Source organism: Colletotrichum karsti (genome assembly GCF_011947395.1).
Source record: "Colletotrichum karsti strain CkLH20 chromosome Unknown Scaffold4, whole genome shotgun sequence".
Lineage (NCBI taxonomy): Eukaryota > Fungi > Ascomycota > Sordariomycetes > Glomerellales > Glomerellaceae > Colletotrichum > Colletotrichum karsti.
Genome location: NW_024065904.1, coordinates 1,287,032 through 1,310,908, shown reverse-complemented (window position 1 = coordinate 1,310,908; position 23,877 = coordinate 1,287,032). Strand labels below are relative to the sequence as shown.

Sequence of the window (23,877 nt, the reverse complement as noted above, 5' to 3'; positions counted from 1 at the left end):
AAGGGAATTTTCGTCTCATTGTGTGAGTGATCTATGCTCTTAGTGACCTTATAGCTACAGTCCGCCTGAGACACCAAAACTCCGTACAATATGCCCCCTGCCCGACTAAAACAAGACTCCAAAGCTCCAAGCCGCCTCAAGTCAAATGCTCCCAGACTTCACGAACTTCAACTAACTGGACTTTACTCAAGCCAACCCTCATGACATTTTCTGTCGCTTAGGATCGAATCCGCCTCCGCCAGGGGCATTGCCCACGGCCCCGTTATTCGATACATCCGCCAGGGCAGGTCTGCCAGCCCCGGCGTCCTGCTGAAGGGGACGCTTCATCGTCGGCGGACGGTACGAGCCCCGGTTGGCCAAGGGACTACCTGGACCGCCCGGAGCGCCGATACGTCTGGCCTGGCTGAACTGGGGGTTGGGCGCCGGACCGGCACCGGCGGGCCTGACGGGCGTGAACCCCGAGCCCTTGGACGGCGCCGCGTCGGACTGTGTCGAGGTGGGAGGGACATGCATGCCGCTGCGCGTCAGGGGCTTGGAGGAGTTGTGGTCTATGCCGGGGGTCTTTCGTATGGATGGGCTCTCTGCCTTGGGATTGAAGGCTTGTTGCCCGGCTGGCATCATCAGAGGAGCGTCAGCGTTGTTCCCCTGCAAAGCAGAATCGGGGATTTGCTGTACGGCACGTGCGGAGAAGAAGGCCATCGGCTCGGCCGAGTTGGGGCCGCCCGGGGTTGTCATGTTGCCGTTGGCCGGCGGGGCCGAAGGCGCGGACGGCGCTGTAGGGTTTGTAGGGGCGCGAGGTTGGTTTGGTGGTTGAGGGCGGTTTCCGTAGGCTTGGGGTTGATGGCGTGAATGTGCTTGATTTGGCGTCTGAGGGGCCCGTCCTAGATTTTCTGCTGATGTGCTTCTGCCTAGGGATCGGTTGGAGGTCTGCATGTGTGGAGGAACCGGTTGTGCTGGTGCTGGTGCTGGGGCGATACTGGCGGCTCGTTCGTTTGAAGAGCCATTTGCGGCCGTTGGAAGCGATACCTCGTCCGGGTGATCACCCTCAACCACGGCGAAGTCTGCCTCGTCAAAATCTTCCAGGTGTTAGTCGCTACAATCTCTTGCCACGTTCAGTGATGTCTCACCTTCAAGAAGGTCCTCAAGCGAGTCAACCGTCGTCTCGTGCTTAATAGGCGGAGGCGGCGGCGGCGCCTTCTCCTCCTTTTTCACAGCAAAGTCGGAATGCCTGTGCAGCTCAACCTCGTTGAACTTTGTCGGGGCGACCTTCATCTTGGTCACCTTGGCGAGGTAGTCCTTGTCGTAAATGCAGTTGCCGAGCACATTGCCAAAGTTCCTCAGCGCCCTCTTCAACGCGTCGGTGGTGCCCTCCTTCTTCGCCTTCTCGAAAGCGGCAGCCTTGCCCTTGCAGTTCTCGATGTGTCCGTAGCCGATGTCCTCGTGGAAGGTGCCGTCGCGGAGGGTGACGCGCATGATGACGGACAGCCCCAGGCTGATCTTCATCGTCTGGGGGTGCTCGTCGACGAAGTCGACCTGGATGTTCTGGATTGACGAGGACCAGCCGTTGAAGCCGAAGACCTCGTTCGCGAGGGCGATGCATTTCTCGGCGGCGATGTAGTGGACCTTCTGTCCCGAGGGGCCGGCGCGCGCGGAGATGTACTCGGGGCCGAGCTGCTTCTCGAGACGGCTCTGGAGCGTGGCGATTTCTTGGGCCGTGTATTCGCTCATTCGCTTCTGGGGCTCCTCGAAGGGATTCTCCCAGTTGCTGTGTTGGTCGCCCGGGCTGCGGTATCACGAATGTTAGTTGGGCAGAGAGGACGCGGTCGGGGATGTCAACAACATACGCGGGCATCTTGTCGAACGCGTTCTTTCTTGTGGGATTATGGGAGCGGAATGACAATTGAATGTGTGTCGTTCAGCATCAAAAATTTGAGAGCTTCGGAACTGAAAAATAAAAAGATGGTGAGCCGACAAGGTGCTGGCTGCCTGGCATCTATGGGCGTCAATTCAAGGCGCGTTTTGTTGGCCACCGTCTTCACGCGTTAGAGAGCGATGTGACGGGCGTCCACGTGACCTTAAATTAATAAGATAAGGTAAGGTAATTATATATATCTTTACCCCCTTTTACCTATATTTTATCTAACTAATTATATCTAAGTATATACCCCCTTATTATATATAGAATTATATATAGAAACCTCTCTAAATACTAAGTAAGTAAAGTCTAAATAGCTAAGTTTTTATAGTAATACCTTTATAGTAATACCCTTATAGTAATACTCTTATAGTAATACTCTTAAGGTATAGCTAATAAGCTATATAAAATTACTATTAATAGATAAACCCCTATTCTCTTTTTCTTCTTCTTTATATTACTAACTAAAAAAGAAGACTTTTTATTTATATTATTAAAGTATAACCCTTTTAAGCTTTATTAATGAAGATATACTAATTTAAATAGATATCTTAAAATAATAATATATACCTTACTATATAACTAAGTCCTAATATATATACTACTATAAGCTAAGCTATTATTAACTATAACCTTAATTACTATATTTAGTATTAAGCTACTTAATATATTAAAATTATAAAAGAGATTAACTTTAAACCTCTAGATAGTAAGTAATAAATAGTAATAATACTATATAATAAATAATAATAGCTAGATATATTTAAAATTAACTATAGAATACTTCTTAATAACCCTAAAGTACTTTTAATTCTAATTAGGTATACTTTAAAAGAACTTTAATACCTTTAGCACTAACTTAATAATAAGTACTATCCTAATTTAATAATATTAATAATATTAGAGGTTAAAATACTACTTTAATAAGAGATAATATTAATAGAAATTTAGTTCTACTAGTTATTTATAGAGGTATAAATATAACTATTTTAGGCTCTAATCAATATAGATATTTATTAAATATAACTATAATAAGAATATTTACCCTCTTCTTATATAAGTATAATAAACCCTCTTCCCCACTTGGGGAATAAGGTAAGGTAAGGCGCTGGTGCCTGGACCCCTCCAGGTCCCTCTCCGGGTCGCCGGGCGGGTGTTGAGGCTCCTTTGGCCTGAAGCGGGAGGTATTCTCCCCGCTGAACGGTACCTGAGAGTTCGCCTGGCGCCTGGCGGCTGTCGTCCGAACAGTGAACCTAGGTAACCGTTGGAGAAGGGAGGGCACCCGTAAAACCCGTCGACCTCCACAAACTTTACTTCACCTTTACGGTTTACCCCGCCAAAAGCTTGCCTGGAGCACCCTTGGCAAAAGCGGCTGAGGGTCATCTCGTAATCGGCCAGAGGCCACCCACCCCCCAATCCCATCCAATCTCACCACGGCGAGCGAGAGGCTGTTTGCTCGCATTCTCACGAGTTTCAGACCATCCACGCCGAGTGCACGAACCACGGGGTGCAGCCAGAAAACCCAAGTCTTTATTTCATTCCATCTTCGGGCTGCCACGCTCTCTCTCTCTCATCTTCGGGAAATCGAGAGGACCCAACAAACTTCATCTCAGGAACCTCAAATCCTATCCGGCTGACCTGGCTCTGGGTTACGGATCGACGATGATCAGGCACGCACGGAGGGAGGGTGTTGCATCAGACCGAAGAAAGAAAAAAACGGGCCGTCGAACCCCGGAAAAGCCAAGTTTTAAGAAAGAACCATCATCGGACGCAAAAAAAGGCTTTGGAAGGATGTTGCATGTTCGCAGGTAAGATAAAGTCGGACGCAGTTTGCCAAAAAGTCACCGATGATGGGTTGGATTGCCGTCGTCGTCGATTCGTGTCACCCGACTGTGTGGGCAGTTGAAACAGGTGCGCCTTTTTGTCCGCGACAAACGGCAAACGAGGGGCGATCACACCGGCGGCAGGGACGCGTACGGCTGCTTGCATGGATACAACGTGCTCAATACTCCAAGTTTCCCATGCTGCCTTTGACATGCCTGGATAAATGCTAAGGTGACGTTACGGTCCTACTGCTATGAAACAACCCTCCGTACTGCACGACTCGAAAACCATGCCGTTTACATGATACATGGCGTACTCTGTCGCTCGACGAGGTTGACCGTTTGCGAATGACCCAACGAGGGACGATAATTATGTATGTGTGTGTGTGTGTGTGTTTGACTTCAACTCTCCCAAGCGGGTGGGTTTTGTGATTGCTTGCTGTCCCAAAATGCTTCCTCCTCTCCCCTTGGACCCTTTGAAAAACCAGAACTACCTACACGTGGAATGTGTGACTCGATTTCCTCGTCAAACCCAATGTGTCAGCAGGGAGACGGAGGCTGTACGTTTTGTACAAGCCGCCATCCCTTGCGTGGGAAGACTCCGCGACATGCGACAGGAAAGGGATATCATCAGTTGATAAGAGAAAAAAAAAAGACAAAACGCCGACCAACCCCAACCAGGCCTTTGTGACATGAATTTGTCCGCGGAAAACCAAAAGTCTATGCCCTTTGCCGCCCCATGCTGAGTGAAGTGAGGAAAAGCGAAAAATGATGAAGCCGTCGTTATAGTCGTCGTGATATGTTCAGTGAAGCGATCGACAGTGGCCGATGTCGTTGCGTTCCGTGGTTATGCACCGCTGAGATTATTCCTTGTTCCTTCTCCTCATGCTTTACCAGGGTCCGACCCGCACAGGTGCCCCATACGTTCCCGACATGAGCTGGTTGAGAATCGAGTTCGGGTCCGAAGCTGGGTTTGTGGGTTGTCCGTTTGACGAGTTGTTGGCCATCCAACTCACTCCCGCCGCCATTGCGTTCATCGCAGTGCCCATGCGTCCGCCGGAAATCTCATGGTGCTTCGCCAGGGTCTGGTCCCATCCGCCCGTGTGCAGGCTGAGTCCTCCTCCGCGCTTGGCCGCCTCGTTGATGACCAGGGCCCAGGCCTTGGAGATCTCGTCGTATGCGTTTTCCTTGTGGTGGCGGTATTGCTGAGGCTCCCAGTCGGGGAGTTGGTGAATGATCTTGGTGGCGCCGTCGAGATATTGCAGAGAAATGGTGGTTTGGCTTTCGTTAGGGGGCAAGTACTGCGGCGTAAAGTCGAGGAGGGCGTCGATGAGAGCCGTCAGGGGTGCCTTGACCCGGTAATAGGTGTAATCTGGGCTCGTCTCGCCGTACGGAATGGCCACCTTCATCTTCTCCTGATACTCCCGCAAAACGCCGTGAGCGGCTTCGACGGTCGGTCGGGGGGCGCTGCTGACGACCTCGTGGCCGATTTCTGGGTGGCGCTCGCAGATTCGCTCTAGGACGGTTCGCAGCTGAGTAGGATCCAGGGTCTCGAGGAGTCGGGGCAGGGTGAGCGGGCGGCCGACGAGTTCATTGGAGCGGACTTTTTTCGAGGGTCGGGAGAGTTGTCTCGACGAGGCGGAGGGGGAGCTTCGCGGGGAGAGGGACATCTCGTCGCCGTCCTCGTCGGCCTTGCGCTTGCGGCTGGTGGCCATGTTGTGAAATGGGCTCACTGTTTTCGGGTTAGCGTCGGGATGCACGGCGAAGCCTTGGCCCATTTCTCGAGCGCAAGAAAAGGGCTCAAACGGAGGGAGAAGTACTCACGAGATCGAGAGGGAGAAATGCGGTTGGCTTCGTGAGGATGTTGGAAATGAGGCGGCTGTGGCGAGAGCAACACATTCATGTTTAGAATGAGTGCGAAGGATCGATCGGCCGGGTGTCGGTGGGAGAAGTGTCTGGGGTTTTTAAGTCCAGGTGACGACGACGGTTGCGACCGCAGGCGGCGACGACGACAATCCACGAGAATCCAGAAATTGACGATTCTTTGACAAGTGCCGATGAAATGGTAGTGCTAAGAAGACGAGGGAATATCGTGTGGTTGATTGAATGAAGTCGTGGTTGTTGTGAATGGTGAGGGGAAAGAAGGAAGGCTTGTTTGGGGGGCAAAGGAGGAAGAGGGCGATGGAGACGGAGCGAAGCGAAGCGAGAGGGAGACCGTGAGAGATGTGGAGGAGTGAAGGTGGGAAAAAAAGGCCTTTTCCCTTTTTCGCCAGGTTGGTTTACAAGTGCCACTTGGACCTGCTCTGCCCTGCTGGGTACCGATGCAGCTCGCTGCTGGTGTGCTGGAACCAAGACCAGGATCAGGATCACTCGTTGCAGTGCAGCGAAAATGGTTGTGGTTGCGCGGATTGCGGCCAGAACTCTCACGCCTCAGAGGCAGAGAGAGAGAGAGACACACACCTTACCCTTCACTTCAACCCTTAGGTACCCGTACCGTACCTTACCCACCTCAAAGTCGCCTCAAGCAACGTGCGTTGGCTGGATTCCCGCCGGGTTGTCCACTCAGAATCTGCAATGCGGCTGCAGCGATCCAATGGAGAACTGAGACCGCGGTCCCAGTGGATAGAGAATGCTGCAGGCCGCCTGTAATGTCCATCCAGCAGGGTAAACAGGATGGAAGCGGTCAAGGGGAGTTCAACCCGATGGGTGCCTTATGCCGAAACAGCAAGGTCGGGACGGGTGCAGCGCTGCAGAGTTGCGAGTTGAGAGAGGGAGATGGAGATGGTAGACTGAACATGTTGCATTGTACCGCTACTTTGATCGCCTTAGCGGTACTCTCGGCAGACACTGAAAAGGCAAGGTGTGTCTGCCCCCTGCCAATTGGTTGTTATGACTGGGGAAGGGCTGGCTGCCATTGGACGTTTTGCTAAGCGACTGGCGGATCCCATTCGTCACAAATTATCCGCACGTGAGTGGATGACGGAGGGCACCAAGGCGACGGCGCTGGCACCTCTTTAGTGGTGGTCCTCGTGGTGGGGGTCTTCCATGTCGATGTGTCTCTGTCTCTGCGACAGCTGAAGGCATTTTCCTCGCCTTTTTAATTCGACTGTCACTTCTCACCGTCGGCTTCTTTCCGCCTTCATTCTCAGCTGCTACACTCTACCTTCTTTCTTTCCGCCATGGCATCTTTCTACTTTTCCTCTCTAGTGGCTGGATGTCTCGAAAAGCCTCAAGACGCCCCATGTCGCGGGTGGCTCAAGACCTCACCGTGCCCCGTCATCCATCGCCAACCCTTCGAGACTCAAGCTCCAATAAGTCATGTCCTTCGGAACCGTCCCTGAAAAGAACCTGGAACTCCCTGGCTGGCAAGTGGATGCCCCTCACCGACCTTCAAGGCCAAGTGCTTAATCCTCACAAGCTATATGATTCATCTCTTTTCACGTTACATTGCGCTTTGTTGCCTCGGGACGTCTCTTTGCAAGCCTCCTCCTCCTCTTTCGCCCCTGGTCTTGTTGCTTCCTGAATCAAAACAAGACCATTGTAAACATGCCGAGCCAGCAAGGGAGGCCTTAAGCTTCAACCGGCTGGTCTCACTCATCGCGCTTCCTTTTCCCTTCCAATGTTCGACGGTAATGACCAGTCTCCTCCTGTCTCTCCCCTTGGAGCTTACTCAAGACCACCAAAAATGCAGGGCGTGATTCGGGCGAAAATACCAGCCATCCTGCGTCTCCTTGGCGCCAGACAGAGTCAGTTGTCTGCAGCCACTATGTGCAGCAGTACCTGTACTTATACCTCGCCGGCGTACCGCTACATGCATCCACCCGACTGGGTCCTTCAAGGTCAGCCTCGGTGAACAGACAGAGTGGGTCTCTACCGCTGTCACCTCTTATCGGTCTTATCGATTGCCAAATCCCAATCGCAGAAACAAAAAAATTTCGGGGCAATCCAACGGCAAAGGGTCCCCCGTTCGAGATCCTCTGTCGCTTCCAGCAACCAACCGATCGCCATTGACGTTTCTACAGCGACCTCGCGCAAACTTTGGGCATCCCAAGTTATTGCCCAGAGACTATATTCAAAATGGCAACCTCCGAATCCAAGAAGAAGTCCAAGTCCAAGTCCAAGTCGTCTAAGGACGTCAAGGACGAGGTCCCCGAGACCGCCGCCGCCGCCGTCGCGGACCCCTCCTCCGACAATGAGGCGAGCCCCCAAAAGTCGCCCGACTCCAAGAAGCGCAAGTCGGCCAACGTCGACGAAATCGAAGTCGACCTCGAGGCCCCCGAACCCCCCTCCAAGCGCGCCAAGCGTGCCTTGAAGAAGGGCAAGAAGCTCCCGCCCAAGCTCGACAGCGACGACGAGAGGGAAGCCAAGAAGAAGAAGGAAAAGGAGGACAAGGAGCAGGCCTCCAAGCGCTCCGAGCACGGCGTCTGGATCGGCAACCTGCCCTTCTTCGTCACCGCCGACGAGCTGCGCAAGTGGCTGGTCGCCAACTCGGGCGAGATGATCACCGAGGCCTCCATCACCAGGTTACACATGCCCACGACCAAGGTCCCGGGCAAGGACAAGCCGAACAACAAGGGTTTCGCGTACGTCGACTTCGACGACGTCGCGCCAAAGGTCGCCGCCATCGCGCTGACCGAGGCCGAGCTGGGACACCGCAAGTTGCTGATCAAGGACGCGACGTCGTACGAGGGACGGCCGAAGAAGGAGGCCGAGGCCGAGGGCGAGAAGGGCGGAAAGGCGGCCGAGGCCAAGGAGGAGGTGCCGAAGAGCAGCAAGATCTTCGTGGGCAACCTCAGCTTCAAGACGACCGACGACGACGTGCAGCAGCACTTTGAGAAGTGCGGCCAGATCGACTGGGTCAAGGTCGCGACGTTCGAGGACTCGGGCAAGTGCAAGGGATACGGATGGGTCAAGTTCAGGGAGCCCGAGTCCGCGGGCTGGGCTGTCAAGGGTTTCGTCAAGATCAAGGAGGAGATCGAGACCGAGGACGACTTCGTCGACAAGAAGAAGGATGAGGAGGGCGACGAGGAGATGAAGGACGGAGAAGATGAGGGGTCGGAGGACGAGGACGACGATGACAAGAAAAAGAAGAAGGAGAAGAAGAAGCAGGTGGAGGAGCAAAAGGTGAAGACGAGGAAGTGGTGGGTGAACAAGCTGCTCGGCCGCCCGCTCAAGATCGAGCTGGCCGAGGACGACCAGACCCGGTATAAGAAGCGCTTCGGCAAGGACGCGCCGAAGAGGAATCAACAGGAGGGTGAGGAAAGCGGTGCCGCGGAGGGTGCGGCTCGGAAGGAGAGGAAGCCTCGTGCGGATGCTAAGCCTGCGTCGGAGCTCAAAGCACAAGACGACCTGATGGTTGCGAGATTGACGGGCGCGGCTGCAAAGCACACGGGTACTAAGATCACGTTTGATTAAGGTAGCGAAGAAAATTTAATTGATCGTTCAAGACGTGTTTTTTTCACAGAAAGGAGCACCTCGTCATGCGCTTTCAGTGTGAGTTCTTCGAGTGTGAGTTCTTCGAGTGTGAGATCTGCTGCGACCAGGCCTTCTACATCAACACGAGGATACAAGCGCCATGTGAGGGCCGCGCAGAGAGCCTCATAGGGTGATGCCAGCAAAAGCTTGTCTGCGTGGATGCCCTCATATCTGCACAAGCTTATGCTAGGCGTAATACAAGACGTCACGCTGTGCGTAGGTCCTCGTACCCACGACGAAGGCCTCTCAGACGTAGGACTCGCGCCTCGCATCCAGATTTGCCTGCAGAAGCTTTACGGCCGGAGGAAGTGCCGCGTGCCTTGGGATGCCGGAACAGCCTTGGGAGTGCCGACCAAGCGGACCCAACTGAAGCTGAAGCGTCTTCAGCCTCTCACTCATCCCAGCATTTTGAAGGGCTTTGAACCCTTGGGTTCTGTCGCGCCTGCCTCAACTTAGGCTGATCCCAGCTTCCTCCACGCAGTTCTCGGTCACGGCGAAGACATGGGAAGCTGCCTCGGGAGGAACGAGTGGGGTCCGGCCCCATTTCCACTCCGTCCCGCCCCGATGTCCGGCAATTATGGGCCCACCGGCGCTCCACGTTTGCTGAGAATGCCGGCCGTGGATGCTACCTGACAAAGAGACATATCGGCTGTCGATCATCTGTGTATCTCGAGAGTCAGGATTTATGCTAATACTTGTCTTCCCATCCCACGTACATGCGGTGTTTGATGCCGGCCACGCAGGGTCACCTGGCCCGACTATGATTGGGGTTGGTAACATTCTTGAATGCAATCGTCCGTTTCTCCTTCCAGCAACGACAACTCCGGATAGCCCCAAACTACAGCCTCATCTTTGCGAGTCAACAGATTACATCAATCTAGATTCAACAGTCCCCGTATTGTAGAAACCGCACTCCATCCACCTTAATATTTGATATCGGGCTAAAATGTGGTGCTGGCTGTCAGACTCTTGGCACCGTCCCCTTTTGGGCAAGTTTTAATCCACTCTCCGCTTGGCAAGGAGGCCGCGCGAGGAAAGCCGCTGCGCCTTGTTGTCCGGGGTAGCACATTCATCGATGAACGATGACGATTGCTGGCAGTGGTGGTGAAGGCCCGCGGAAAGATCCGCCCGGGACTTTCCTGTTTGGCGGAACGGCACCATGTCGACAATCTTCTCTTGTTCATTTTTAGAATACCATTCGCACCTACCCGTACAAGTCTCGGCGGTTCGTGTTGTGATCGATTCGCCTTGGCGGGGAGAAAACAGCGGGACTGCGGCTTTCGGTGACTTGGCGGAATTTCAGCGGACGCGTCCACTCGCTGACGATCGCCACTCCAACGACTTGGCGGAGGTCTTGGCCGTTTTACCTCCCCGATGGTAAAACTGAGACCTTGAATCCGTTGTCGGCATCCCGCCCTGGTTTTCCTCCGTCCTCGCCCCTTATGTTCCGGTGGTCGTCCACGTCTCGCCCTCGCCGGCGACGGCGATGAAGATTTCTTTTAATAGCCTCTGGGCGACTGGATCTTCTTCCAAGGAGGATAGATTGACGTTGCCTCTGTCTTTTCACCGTTCATGCAATTCTCAGGACAGGCAGAAAATAGTCACTGAATCAGAACTCGGCGTACCCGCCATCGAGGCGTTTTGCGGAGTATAACCAGAAGTTGGAACTTGAGGCAAATCTCCATGACGTGTCGTCGACTTGGACGTGGGCATACAGACAGCATCATGGCTAGAGATAACACAAAGACATTGTGATGCTTGTTGAGTCTCACTCGAGGCCGGTGTGGACGCCCCCGGGACATCGATGCGGCACAGTTACTGGCCTCGCTGGGTCAGAATGGGGTTTGGGGACGACCGGAGCCGCCAATGGCGATTCCGTGGCGTCGCCTGCTCGCTCATCTGCCGTCTCATAAGAGGCTGGGCGTTGTGTTCGGTATTCCCTCTGGTCTACGCTATGCTTGATCTACCGACGCTCGAGACAGTCCCCGTCAGTCTGTGTGGTACTGAACCAGGCATATGGATGGATATCTGGGCGGCCGTCGTTGATATTGGCCCCTGGAACGGACTGCAGGTGCATCTACGGCCAACGGGTTCGACAGGGTGGTCGATCCACGCCCGATGACACCCACCCTGCATCAGAGAGCATGTCTCAGTGCGGACGTTTTCCACTATTGAAGAACATCCTAATCATTGTGGACCAAGTTAAATAACGTCAAGAGACCTACCGTAAACCTACTCTGTCAAAACTGCATCCGTCCATTCCCTTATCTGTCTTCCTTTCTTCTCTTTTGTTACTGCACTTTTGTTTTGTCACCGTTGGTGGTTTTTCTTGCAAGGCGATAGATACACTCTCATTACACGCGTTCAACTCTTGCTGGTCAAGAATAGCCTCCCTCCCTCAAACACCATCAAGATGCCGACCCTCGACGTTAGCGAGCTGAACATTGTCCTCGGCGTGCTTGGTAAGAGCCTGCATGGAAACATCGTACGACTTTCCTGCGTTCTCTAACCACTGCCAGGCCTTTTCACCTTGGCTCTATGGCATCATCTCAGTGAAGATCAAGTGCAAGTGGTACTTGGGCGAAGCATGTGCGTCCCCCCTTGCCCTTGGTTAATAGCCCTACGTAAGATCATGTTGACTGACCCTCCTTAGTGCCTGCCGTCCTCATCGGAATTCTTCTCGGGCCCCTAGCAGCCAAATTCATCGACAGTGAGCGATGGGGCTCTGCAACCGAAGGCCAGACCAGCGCCATCACCCTGGTTCGTGGCACCCCCTGGCTGCCCTCCGATATCCGATTTTAATATCTGACCTGTCTCATCCCCGTAGGGCCTCGCTCGCGTCATGATCGGTGTGCAACTGGTCATCGCGGGTTACCAGCTGCCTGCCAAGTATCAACAACTGCGATGGAAGGAGATGGCCCTGTGTCTGCTCCCCATCATGACCATCATGTGGCTCAGCACCACGGTCTGTATGCTTGCCACGGTACCCAAGATCACCCTGTTGGCCGCGCTCGTCATCGGTTCCTGCGTGACCTGCACCGACCCGATCCTCTCGCAGGCCATCGCCAAGGGTCCCTTCGCCGACAAGTTTGTGGCTCGCGATCTTCGTGAGATCATCTCTTCAGAAGCTGGTACGATAGTTGGCTTTATCCTTGTCCGCGCCCGACTAACTCGTTTTCTCAGGCGCGAACGACGGTTTCGGATTCCCATTTCTGATGCTAGCCGTGAGCATGACCCTCAAAGTGAAATTTCATATGGCTTGTGATTAACGGGCGCACAGGTGTATCTCATCCGCCATGCTGACATTCCCGGTGCGGGTGAAAGCAACGAGGGCACTGCCTCTATCGCAGAGAGGGCGGTCCGTCTCGTCCTGCGCGAAGAGCACGGCGTTGGCCGTCTCGGCGGTGGTGTTGGCGTCGCTCTTACCAACTGGTTCGTGGAAACCTGGCTCTACATTGTCTTGATGTCTGTTGCCATTGGCGTTGTCGTTGGCTTTGCTTCCGGCAAAGCCTTGAAGTTCGCGCTGCGCAAGCAGTGGGTCGACTCTGAGAGTTACCTCCTCTACCCGACCGCCATCGGAGTAAGTTCTCTGGTCAAGGAACCTCTCCCAACATGTAACTGATGGAAAATCGCAACAGTTGTGGCTTGTTGGAATCTGCGGAATGCTCGGCACCGACGACCTCCTCGCCTGCTTCGTCGCCGGCAACGCTATGAACTGGGACGGGGACTACCTCGCCGAGACCGAGAAGCGCCACGACGAGGTGAACTCGTGCGTCGACGTCCTCCTCAACTTTGGCGGCTTCATGTACATTGGCACCATTATGCCGTGGGACCAGTTCAACCAGCCCGATGTCACCGGACTCACCTACCCCCGCCTCTTCGCGCTCGGATTCCTCGTCATGGCTTTCCGCCGCATCCCCGCCATCATGATCTCCTACAAGCTGATGCCCAAGGTGTGCAAGAGCTGGAAGGAGGCGCTCTTCATGGGCTACTTCGGACCCATCGGTGCCGGGGCCGTCTTCTAGGTCGAGCACACTCGCCACCTCTTCCCGGAACTCGGCCAGGGTGACGAGGAGGAGACGAACCTCGTGCGGGTCATGATTCCGGTCGTGTACTGGCTGGTGTTGTTCTCCATCGTCTTCCACGGTCTGTCGATCCCCGCCCTGAACCTGATCTACAAGTTCGCCGGCGTCAAGCCGATTCAGGAGGATGCCGTCGAGCTCCGTCGCATTTCCATGCACGTCCCGACGCCCAACAACGCCATGGTCTGCGACCGCGACACCTTCATCGCGTACAACCGTTTCTCGCGCCCCGTCTTCAACACTGCCGAGCTGCCGTATCTCGGAAAGAACGCGGGCCCCAAGATGTACACGCACGACGACAAGTCTTTCGAGAGCCTGGGCAAGTAGACGAACGGGTATTTTCTTTTGGCAGCGGGATAGGCGGAGGAACACGAACAGCAAAGACAACGCAGAAAAGAGACCTATCCTGATGTCACTATATCAAACCACAGGAATTTGCGCAATTTGAAATCGAGAAGGATGCTTGCCTCACAGACCACCATGTCTCGTCAAACGTGCTTGTTTCTTGGCTCCTAGCCCTTTGAGGATTCAAGAGTGTTATTACTTAGGGTGAACGATTAGATTCCATTGCTATGCTGGGGATGCAAGTACAGAAGTATCAGAGTTATTGATATCAGGGATATCTTTCAGGGATTCACTACCAGTTAGACCTAGAGATACGTTCCAGTTTGTGTGACGACCCGCACCTAAATAGCCTTTTACTTCGGCCAGCCTTCTCTGAGAAGTATCCTCTACAGATTAAGACATCAACCTCTACCGCATAAACATCTTAGTCTCACCGTCCGAATCAGCGAAAATCCCAGTCCCTGTCCCTGTTACAACCGACTATTGCACATGGCCATACGCCGAATTATCCAACGTTCCGAATGTGACGGCCACCCATTGCTCCCACCGACCATCATTCCAAAGAGGGGGGAACCAGCCACGAAAGAACTGCAGCTTTCCCAGAGAAAAATGCGTCCATGGGTGAGGGGGGCTCCGGCCAGGAAAGTAATTCATCGGTACCCTGCGCTTCGAATCGATCCCCGCGGCCACATAGTCGATCAGGACGGCCCGTGGCTTTCCCTCGTCAGTGGTGGTGACCATGACGTTCTCGGGCTCGGGGAACCAGTGTTCCACCCCGGCGTGTAGTTGACAGACGCTGCCCCGGAGGTACTCTTTGAAGATTGCCATCATGAAGTGCGGTTCCATTCTGACCTGTTTCGTCCCCTCGAAGTCGAGAGTGCTCACGCCAGGCGGGACCACGAGGTTGTTATTTTCGCTGCTGCGACCGCAGAGGTCTTCGATCGTTGTTCCTCGGATGTACTCCATCATGACCGCGCCGACCTGACGACGCTGGCCCTCAAAGGCCGGGTGCCGGCTGCCCAGGTTCACCTTCCACGCACCGTGGTACTGAGGGGCGATGTGGGGGTATCCGGTCGCCTTGTTGCGCCAGAGGTGACGGTAGGCGCCGTCCTCGCGACTCATGTCTCCGTCGGCCATGGTGGTGACTTTGCGTGGGCCTCTGCTGGGGTCGATGTGGCCGTAGTGCAGCGGGTCGAACACCTTGAGCACGACGAGGTCACCCACGGCGACGGGCTCTCCGGCCGGAAGACGCTGCTCGACTAGCGGGAGCAGCAGAGGCTCTGTGGTCTCCTGTCTGTTTCTCAATGACCACTTCGAGAACAGTTTGGAGAGCGATATCGAGAGCGCTCTCTTCAATTGTCGTATCGTGTACTTCGGTATTTCGTGAGAGACCGTTTTGATCTTGCACAAGAGCACTTGGCAGCCTTGATCGGCGCCGCCCTTGATAAGTCGGACAATCTCGACTCTGAGTTGTCGCCTCTTGTGTTCTGCCGAGCCCTGGGCATCGCCGTGGTGCGTATTGCTGGCGCCGTCTGGAGGCTGGGCGTTGCCTTTTTCGATCCGCTCCAGAGGTGCATACTTGAAGACGAGGTCCATGAGCGGCATTTCCCGCTCTTCCTCGGACAGGACCTTGTCGTTGCTGTTTGATTGCTCGGGATCCGGGTAATCTGGGTAGTTGTACGGGTCAGGAGGCTCGTATTCAGTGATGACCAGTTCGCCTCCTGGCTGATACTGGGAGAACTCCGCCCAAAGGGCGGCGTTGTCCAGAGAGGCCGTTCTTCCGATCGTTTTGTGACTGTGATTCACAGCTTTCCCCTGTGTTTTCCCCGCCTCGTCATCCCGAACTGCGTTCTTCCCCTTCTTGTCGGTAGCGGGTACCTGAGAGGTCTGCCCTTGGGCGCCCGAAGGCTTGCCGCTCGCAGTGTCCATGTTGTAAGAGTTTACGGTTCCGCTGTTCACGAAGGCAGCTGCCGGCACGCCTTCTCTGTGAAGCTGGATGGTTGGACGGTTTTGTCTTGCTGTAGGCGGGCGAGCAGTGACCAAGTAAGTTACCCTTGTGGCCGAAGACTCAGACTCGGCGAAGGCGCGTGTGGATGAGTGGAGTTCTGCGTGATGATGAAAACTTTATTCGACAGCAGGAGGGCGGTAAAAGCAAGTATTTCAATCGGGAAGAGGCGTAAAACCTTCTCAGGTTGAATGGAAAAGAGATAAGAGTCATACTTGAAAAGGTCCTCATGGCGGGACCTTCCATGCTCATCAACGGTGTTTTGTGGGAGAGTTCAGCTGGAGCCTAGGTGGCTTGGCCGTGTACGTGTTTTGTCAAGCTGTGTGACCTTTTGTTTAGGAGTCTCAAGGGTTCATAAATTATCCAGAAATAAGGTAGTAGCAACGGCGATTTGCTGCATACTACTATGCAGCAAATCCCTCTTGTTTGATTATCTAGAAGATGTTTGAGCTTCCTTTTCACTAGGCTGCAAACAAAATCATTATTGTTATAGACGTCATTAACAAATACTTCAATTAGATATGCTAGAAACTATACCCTTTACACGCATCTAAGAAGTCTATCTGGCCTCTAAAGCTGGCAAGCAGGATCTAAGTATATGATCTGCTACTGCTTGAACAGTTCGCCATAGGTTTCATTAGGGACCTTTCAGGTATCCAGCAAGAATGCACCAACTACAACGGGTACCAGCAGCAGCAAGAGTAACAACAATAGTAAGAACAACAAAAGCAGAGGTAGCAACAGCGGTAATAGCAACTTTACACAATCTTTCTATGTCTTTACTTATCTTATCTAGTAGGTGTGATAGGGAAACAGGCTAAGGTTATAACTGGTATATCAGGTCTATCCTCACTCTTATCACAGCAGGCGATGGACAAATCGAAACAGTTGAGAACATACGTATGAGACGAATGCATCATTTTTCGGCCCAAGATTGTCGCACAGCCGACTGATTGAGGCCTTACTTCAATTAACCCATGCCCTATATACTCAAAATCGGGCAAAAGCCTACCACGCAAGTTCCCAGTATACGTTTATTAAGATAGCTTCGATCAGTGACTAGTTAAGGTCTCTCAATTCACTTCTTCGCAGCCAATAAACGCTCCCGCTCCCGCTGCTCCCTCTGCTCGCGTTCCTTGCGTTCTTTCTCCTGTTTCTCACGTACTATGATCCCCTGGTCTTCTCTTTGCTGCTCTACGGCGCGTTGAGCCCGCTTCTCTCGCTCATCGCGGGGGATGCGCTCCTGGTAGGATCTTGCACTCATTGCGTAGGTTGTGGGATTGCTTAGCAGTACCAGTCTTAGTAGTATGCAAAGATTGAGGAATATTCTGAGGCTGAGGTTTTGTGATGATAAGTGAGGAGAGACGGCTTCTACTTACTCCTTTTATAGCATGAACGGCGGCGGGCCTGTCACCAAAGTATCTTTCGCAGTGACTGGGTAGGCACCGGGGCTGGGTCGGGAAGCGTCTTGGTGATGTGGATATTCAGTATGAAAATTTCAACTTCTGGTGAATAAACTGTTCTCATTTGGTCGAAGATACTGGTGACTCACTGAATTTAGGGATTCAAACATATCAGTTGGCGGTTCCATGCAGGCTGATTCAACGACCGCAACGCCGCCATTCACGGCCAACATGCCCCAGCAGTTGGACGCGATTCACTGGCTGCAGTGGCATTTTGTCAGGTATAAAACTACCTAAACAGGAGGCTATGTTTGAATTGATTTCTACAGATCCAGCAGTCACATTCCATTTGAAACTACGAAACAAAACCACCAACTATCCACAATTCTGGAACATCAATCATTATGGTAAGTCTATCATCATCACCGTTACAGTCCCATCTCGATCACAAGCAACCATCAACTAACAGTCCACCCCAAGAACCGAGACCAAGACCACACCCAGCGCCAGCGCGAAGCCCAGCTTCGGCGCGAACAGCAAGAACGGGACTTGGCCAAGCTCCGCCAGCAAGAAGCCCGAGACCGCGAGGAGGCCGAGCTCAGGTGGAGACAGGGCCGAATCGCGGAGCAGGACAAGTACGAGAAGAAGGAGGCTGAATGGCGCGAGAAGCGGCGCAAGGAGTATGACGATTATCTGCAGAAGGAAGAGGCGTATAGACGCAGCCGGCAGCAGGAAGAGGACGACTGGAGACAGAGAGAGCGGGAGTGGGCGCGGGAGCGACAAGAGGCGCAGGAGCAGTGGGAGCGGGAGGAGTTTGAGAAGCGTCGGCGTCGGTTTCAGGGGCCATTCTAAAGGTGTTACATGGCAGGAGGCGACTTGCATTAGCCTATTCACACGATATTAGGGCATATTACGGAAAGGATGTCTCTAGTTGAGAGATTCTGAAGCGAAAGTAGCACGGTATAGTTTAATCGTACATTCAAGCTCCCGCTTCTTGTTTTCCAATTCAACATGCAGGTGCTGCAAAGTTCTCTTGATTACGTCATTGATAACGCCGAGCTTTTACAAACATGTGATTGGAAAGAGTCAGTCAATTCGGCACTGCAGAAGTACCTTCATGCTGCTTAGTGTATGGCGGTTGAAGATGCCCATCCTAACTCCTACCGGAGCACTCACGGGTTAGCCTGGCAGTACAGTGATCCAAAGCTAACACTACTCATCAGACTCCTGAGGTCGTTCCTTATGCGGCGCCTTAAGCCCATGAACAGAACATTCGCAGCTGTTACTCCATGAGATCTGTGTGCGGGGATCTGCTTACGGAGTCGCGCAGGCTAGTACGCACAGCATGTACAGCTCTGCTTTTTCAGATACTGCCTGACTTGCATGAGAAAGGCCTGAACTTCCTCCATAGTCACGCCGTGATTCTTGATCAAAGGAGCTATTGTAAACGACTCGAACCCCCTATGGACTAGTAAGAGTGAATCCAACATCTTGGAGAGCTTTGAGCGGGCTGGAGACCTCCTGACAAGGTCGTTTGAACATAACGGCAGCTTCGCTAAGTAAGTTGCAGAACCCTGAGGTGACGGGATCTGGTGTCAGGGTCTCGTCATCTGACTTTGCGAAAAGGTCCATTTCAACCAATTCTAGATATCCGCCGGGGCTGTTCAAGAGTAAGATCATGCATCATAAGCATAAGTAGAGACACGCTTCCATTTTGCTCGACCTGAACCGAATGAGACTTCCTTGAGGGCTTTTGTGGCGTGAGCGTGCCAGTCCGCAATAGACGCATTCACGGAGTGGCAAAGGATTTAGCTGGACGACTGAGACCGGTTCCATTCCTCGTTGACATCGTCGGTTTCAAGCTTCACATTCGGAGGAACACTTCAACAAGTGAGCTTCGTGGATAATCCTGCCAAAGGGTAGTACTTACAAATCGGGCATCGACGGCCATAAGTCGAAGCCAATGATCCATGTGGCGATGTTATTCCTGGTTGGATAGAAGAGAGCATCGTCTGGGACGGATAGCTCCGCGTCCGGATGTTCCTTCCCAAAATAAACGGCGCAGATGCCTGTGCCTGTGCCCACATTAAGCACTTAATTGACCTGTGACTAAGAATCGTGGTTGATGCGAGCTCCAGACGGTTGTTCAGTGTTAGAAGTGCGAGGTATCGTTGAAGGTCTGTGAGATTTGTTCTGCTGGAGCCCAAACCCAGTGCGTTCTTATCTGTCCAGTTCATCATCAGGAGCAAGATAACATAGGGCTATAGGTTAGAAACCCCCATGACTCATTAGCACAGAGTCATTCACGTTCACCTTGGTATCTATGATACCTCCCAACATTATCCACATAGAAGTCCCGGATAGAGTACTCATGCCGACGTGTAATGATGCCATGCTCGGTTTCAAGCAGGTAAGAACAGTGCAGCAAAGAAGAGGAAAGCAGCTGGGTAGATTACCCAAGTCAGAAGCACCGTTGTTCATGACATGTCCTCATAACGAGTTGGAAGAATTGTCACTGTCTTGATGAAGTTAAGCTTCAATCTACCTCATCCATGGTGACCTCAATCGGCTCTTTGGCTTGAATAGAGAGCATAATAGGCAGCAGATCGAGGTTTAAGGACTTATAGATGTGCTTTTCTACCCTATGACCAGTCTTCCAGACTCCTCTTCTCAGCTGGAATATCATGCAGCCTTGCAACTAACATGATGCGAGAGCAATGACTCACAAAGAGCGTCATTTGACAACTGACGGATTTTTTTCGCACCTGAAATTGAAGTGCAGTTGTGGCAGGAACTTTCTAGTACTGCGAGTGAGTGCGCGCAATATTGAACGAATGCGTCAGGGTTCTCAGTTTTTTAGATGTGTTCATTACATGACGGCTTCTGAATCTTTCGGCCAATCAAAGATAAAAACCACAAAAATTACAAGAGTTAATATTGGTATGGACTTAAAAGAATGTATTATATATTGCAGGCCAGTCTAACTTATCATGATGTCGATAGTAACCAGCGCTTTAGTAGACTACCCCTATTCTAGCAGGTCAGTAACCCTAGATATTCACAATTTCCCTAAGTATGCTTTCTTTCCCTTGCTTCTTCCATACGCGCCATCTCACCCTTGCCCTCGCAGAGCTTAACTTCATTAAGATAGCCAAGAGCATCATGCATACTATTTGTCTCTTTCCCCAAATTCTTTTGGCCCGCTTGTCATGAGGCTCTCTTGGTAGGTTGGGAAAGATCTGCAGCAACTTCTTCTCGGCGCAAATTTCCCGTCTTGAGTTCAACTTATTCATGCGTAATCAAGCCGCCACATTCAGCGACTTCTTCCTCTTGACAAGTAATTTCACCCCCCCCCAACTCATGGGACGTCAGGTCCAGTTTTGTTTCTTCAGTCTCGAAAAGCTTGCCTGTCTGGAATCATGCTCCCCAAAAAGGGTCAAGTTGGCCGCTCTATGTCAGATTAGGCTTATAGATATTATAAGGAATCGTAAGAAAGTCATAAATTAATGAAATGTCGAGACGTACCTCTTTCAACTCCGTGTCGAGGTCGTGACCCCCTCCCTCCCATCCTCCCCTGTCTCCTTCTCCTTCTCCTTCTGCTTGTGACTCTTCTCCCCCAGAAGAGATACTCGACAGGTCTGGTGGAATCTCTCTTGCGCTGATGGAAATCGAGTCAGAACTGTTGATATAGCCGTCTAAATCTTTGATATCCGCCCTTGAATCGCTAAAGAGAGCTGCTTTGTCATCAAAGTCAACATCAGTGTCAATAGGAAGACGTGGAATAGTGAAAAGAGCTATTTGTTCAAGATGAAGGCCGACATGCTTGCGAAATTGTTGTATGCTCACAACAACGGTTTCACCTGCGCCTATGCTGCCGCTTTGAATGGTCGCCCATTCTTCGTCACAAAAAGGACATTCTTCAGGTGTAAGGGCCTCTTGAGGTCGCTTCGCCTGAGCAACCGCCGATGGGCGCTGGATTTCGGATATCGCGTCTTGATGGCTGAGGATCAAATGGGACTCCAGTCCGACGTCCGATGTATACACTTGAGAACAGTTGGGACATGGCCAGTTGATACGATGAACTGAGAGTTCATGCTCAAACCAAGCTGACTTTGATACATACGTATTGACGCCACAGCCCGGGAAGGTACAGATGTACGGCTGAAGGTCCTCAAAGATGTGTTTTCTATGAACATGAATGTTGTAAGCTCAGGCTTGTTACTTCAGGGTTCATTAAGATAGAAATCCAAGCCTTACCTCCATGAAAGTTCTTTGTTGCGTTTTCGGAGAGTTATAATCTTGCTACAATAGGGGCAGACAAAGCTTTCGTTATTGGAAGAGTCTGGCGGCAAGGGTGGAAAGTACAACTCCCCTCCAACGGTCTCAGCGATCGTTGTGGCGAATGAAACTTCTGATGGAGCAGTCTCGTAGGTTGACGAACCGAGGAAACGGCCTCCAGGATCCACATCACGAGCAAGCGAAGTAGCTTCCGTTTCAGCTTGAATCGTCGGCGAAACTTCTGACTTTGGACCCGCGATATGATGGGCTGTAGTATCCTTCGTTTTGGGGACCTTCTCGCTCATGCGCATTTGACCCTGCTCCTCATTTCGAACCTCCGCCAGGCGGTCACTGTGGTCTCGGCAATATCTGAAGTATTGCCTGCGACGGGCGTTGGCCTCAGCGAGTCGGGCCACTAGAGATGCTTTGTCCGCGTTGGCATTCATTTCTAAGTTGTTTGCGGAGTTATCTGTGCGCAATTTCGAAAACCGATCGAGAATGTATATTTTATCCGGAAAATTGTTAAAAGCTTCGGTCTGTTGTGCTCTGTGACGTCGAGACTCAGGATTTTGCTTGCGTATGAAAGCAGCAGCTCTGAAAAGACTGTCAAGTCTATCCTTGATGGACAAAATGACCTCTTCAATCTCCGATGTGTCAGCAGAAGCCCGGGTCATGGTTGGACTCATGACCGATGATGTATCTGAGTCGGAATCAGAAGGAAAGCCGAATTCGGAAGCGTCGATGTTGTTGATTTGACGCCGATCTTTGCGATTCACCCGCTTAGACTTCGCGATCTCAGTTGCTGACCAGGTTTACGGTGTAAGTATGAACCAAGCCACGCAACAGAATGATCTGCTTACCTGCCCGAATGGACCGCTTGAGGTCAGAAAGAAGTCTCAATATAGCGTCCCTAACCAGCGGATTTTCTCGAAGACGATACTCCAGCGATACGGCACGATTTGCACCCTGAAAGGCGCCAAGGTTCCCGGCCCATTGTCGAAATCGGTCTTGAACGTCTTCAAGTTCGTTGACATTCACACATCGCCGAATATCGTCGTTGGCTCGCTGCACGACACCCGACAGATTCAACAGGGTATCCCGACATCCGCTAGCAAGCTGGGGAATCGAAGGAGCCTCAGTCATTGCTGCTCTTAAGATGCAAGAGAGAAACAACGAAGAGCTTTGGCTGCCTCGGAAAGTAGCAGCGAAGGAAGCCGCCTATTGGAACATGGCGGCACGCTAGCCTGGCCAGTTCAAAAACGCCCAACAAACAATAATGAAGTCGAGGGCGGGGTAAACTGCTGATGCGTCCTCAGGCAATCATGCATCTTATATGCAGAGTACTTCTCATCAAATCCCCTCATTTTAACCCGTAATCCAGGTGTTTCTGTCAGAGAGGCTCCCCCCCGTTGTCCAGCGTCTTTCCGTTCCGCCTTCATCATTCAAACATCTACCCATATGTCTGGCTTCGAAATCGCCGGTATAGTCTTGGGAGCCTTTCCAATTGTTCTCAAATGTCTTGACTCTTACCAGACGGCTTTGGAGCCTATCGTGGATTGGTGGGAGTTCGACCGAAGCTACAGAGAATTCGTTGACGCTATTCGAGATCAACATCTACTGTATTGCCTCAATATCGACCAACTTCTCATTCCGATTGTGGCAGACGATGCGGAACGTCATAAACTTGTTCACAGCAAGGAAAAGGGGGTTTGGAGCGATCCTGTCCTTCATGAGAGGTTGCGAGAGAGACTTGCCAGTCATACCGAGAGGTTCATTCGAGTAATGGACAATATCCGCAGGGTGATTGAAAAGCTGATGTCATTGCTGTTCATCGAGAACTTGCATGTAAGTGCCAAATTTGTGACTGTAACTTGAGTGAATCAATGGCTGACATTGATTTATAGGTAGACTGGATGCCGGAGAAGGACCTTCAATGGCACTATCGTCGGCTTATCATAAGTGTCAACAAGAGCAAACACAAACGACTAGGAGATCTCAAGATCTATAACGAGCAGCTGGGAAACCTTGTCAAACACGGAGAACGGGTCGTCTCGGTTTCCGACAAGAAGAAGGCGTCGCCTGCAATTCAGCAGCTGGATAAAGCCCGCCAACAGATTTGTCGACTTTACGACGAGCTACAGCAGCAGTGGCAATGCCCTGGTACATGTATAGAGCATGATGCGCACCTACGTTTACGCCCTAGAAGTCCTGGTCCGGCTGTGGGCAACTTGGAATTAGTATTTGTCATCGGAAAGAGCCTTGACGAATATGAAAATACCCTTTCGTTAAAAGCGCACGAGATCCTGATTCGGCACAATCCCGCCTCGCGGCAGAAGACGAAGATAGGACCCGGCAATCTGACGAAGTCTAGACCGCTGAAAGGAGGTATTATTAACTACTCCAAATCCGGGACAGTGCAATCTAAGAAGCAGAAACAAGCAGACCTACAGCAACAGAGCAAAGGAATCCTTTCTAAAGGGCTGTCGAAGTTGCGTGGGAAGCCGTCGACTGGAGAAGAAAACTCACCTCGGGGCCAGAAATCATCTCCAGC

The 23,877-nt window shown here is 52.1% G+C and overlaps 6 protein-coding genes across 6 annotated transcripts; 3 read left to right on the top strand and 3 right to left on the bottom strand.

The window, feature by feature from the left end:
- Window positions 1-198: 198 nt before the first annotated feature.
- Window positions 199-1,900, bottom strand: CkaCkLH20_01918 (recombination protein rad52; the record flags this gene model as incomplete). The annotated part of the gene is made up of 3 exons (XM_038884637.1): window positions 199-1,076; window positions 1,128-1,783; window positions 1,845-1,900. The coding sequence occupies 3 exons, from the start codon at window positions 1,898-1,900 to the stop codon at window positions 199-201; spliced, it is 1,590 nt and encodes a 529-aa protein (XP_038750337.1).
- Window positions 1,901-4,628: 2,728 nt separating this feature from the next.
- CkaCkLH20_01917 (nuclear envelope protein cut8) lies at window positions 4,629-5,453 on the bottom strand (the record flags this gene model as incomplete). The annotated part of the gene is made up of 1 exon (XM_038884636.1): window positions 4,629-5,453. One exon carries the CDS (start codon window positions 5,451-5,453, stop codon window positions 4,629-4,631), a length of 825 nt encoding a protein of 274 aa, XP_038750336.1.
- Window positions 5,454-7,815: 2,362 nt separating this feature from the next.
- CkaCkLH20_01916 (RNA recognition domain-containing protein) lies at window positions 7,816-9,153 on the top strand (the record flags this gene model as incomplete). Its single annotated transcript, XM_038884635.1, has 1 exon — window positions 7,816-9,153. One exon carries the CDS (start codon window positions 7,816-7,818, stop codon window positions 9,151-9,153), a length of 1,338 nt encoding a protein of 445 aa, XP_038750335.1.
- Window positions 9,154-11,626: 2,473 nt separating this feature from the next.
- CkaCkLH20_01915 (sodium hydrogen exchanger family protein) lies at window positions 11,627-13,622 on the top strand (the record flags this gene model as incomplete). Its single annotated transcript, XM_038884634.1, has 8 exons — window positions 11,627-11,675; window positions 11,767-11,802; window positions 11,867-11,973; window positions 12,041-12,344; window positions 12,397-12,437; window positions 12,494-12,793; window positions 12,852-13,166; window positions 13,239-13,622. The coding sequence occupies 8 exons, from the start codon at window positions 11,627-11,629 to the stop codon at window positions 13,620-13,622; spliced, it is 1,536 nt and encodes a 511-aa protein (XP_038750334.1).
- Window positions 13,623-14,120: 498 nt separating this feature from the next.
- Window positions 14,121-15,569, bottom strand: CkaCkLH20_01914 (uncharacterized protein; the record flags this gene model as incomplete). The annotated part of the gene is made up of 1 exon (XM_038884633.1): window positions 14,121-15,569. The coding sequence occupies one exon, from the start codon at window positions 15,567-15,569 to the stop codon at window positions 14,121-14,123; it is 1,449 nt and encodes a 482-aa protein (XP_038750333.1).
- A 1,828-nt stretch (window positions 15,570-17,397) lies between these two features.
- Window positions 17,398-17,900, top strand: CkaCkLH20_01913 (uncharacterized protein; the record flags this gene model as incomplete). The annotated part of the gene is made up of 2 exons (XM_038884632.1): window positions 17,398-17,455; window positions 17,518-17,900. 2 exons carry the CDS (start codon window positions 17,398-17,400, stop codon window positions 17,898-17,900), a joined length of 441 nt encoding a protein of 146 aa, XP_038750332.1.
- Window positions 17,901-23,877: the final 5,977 nt, after the last annotated feature.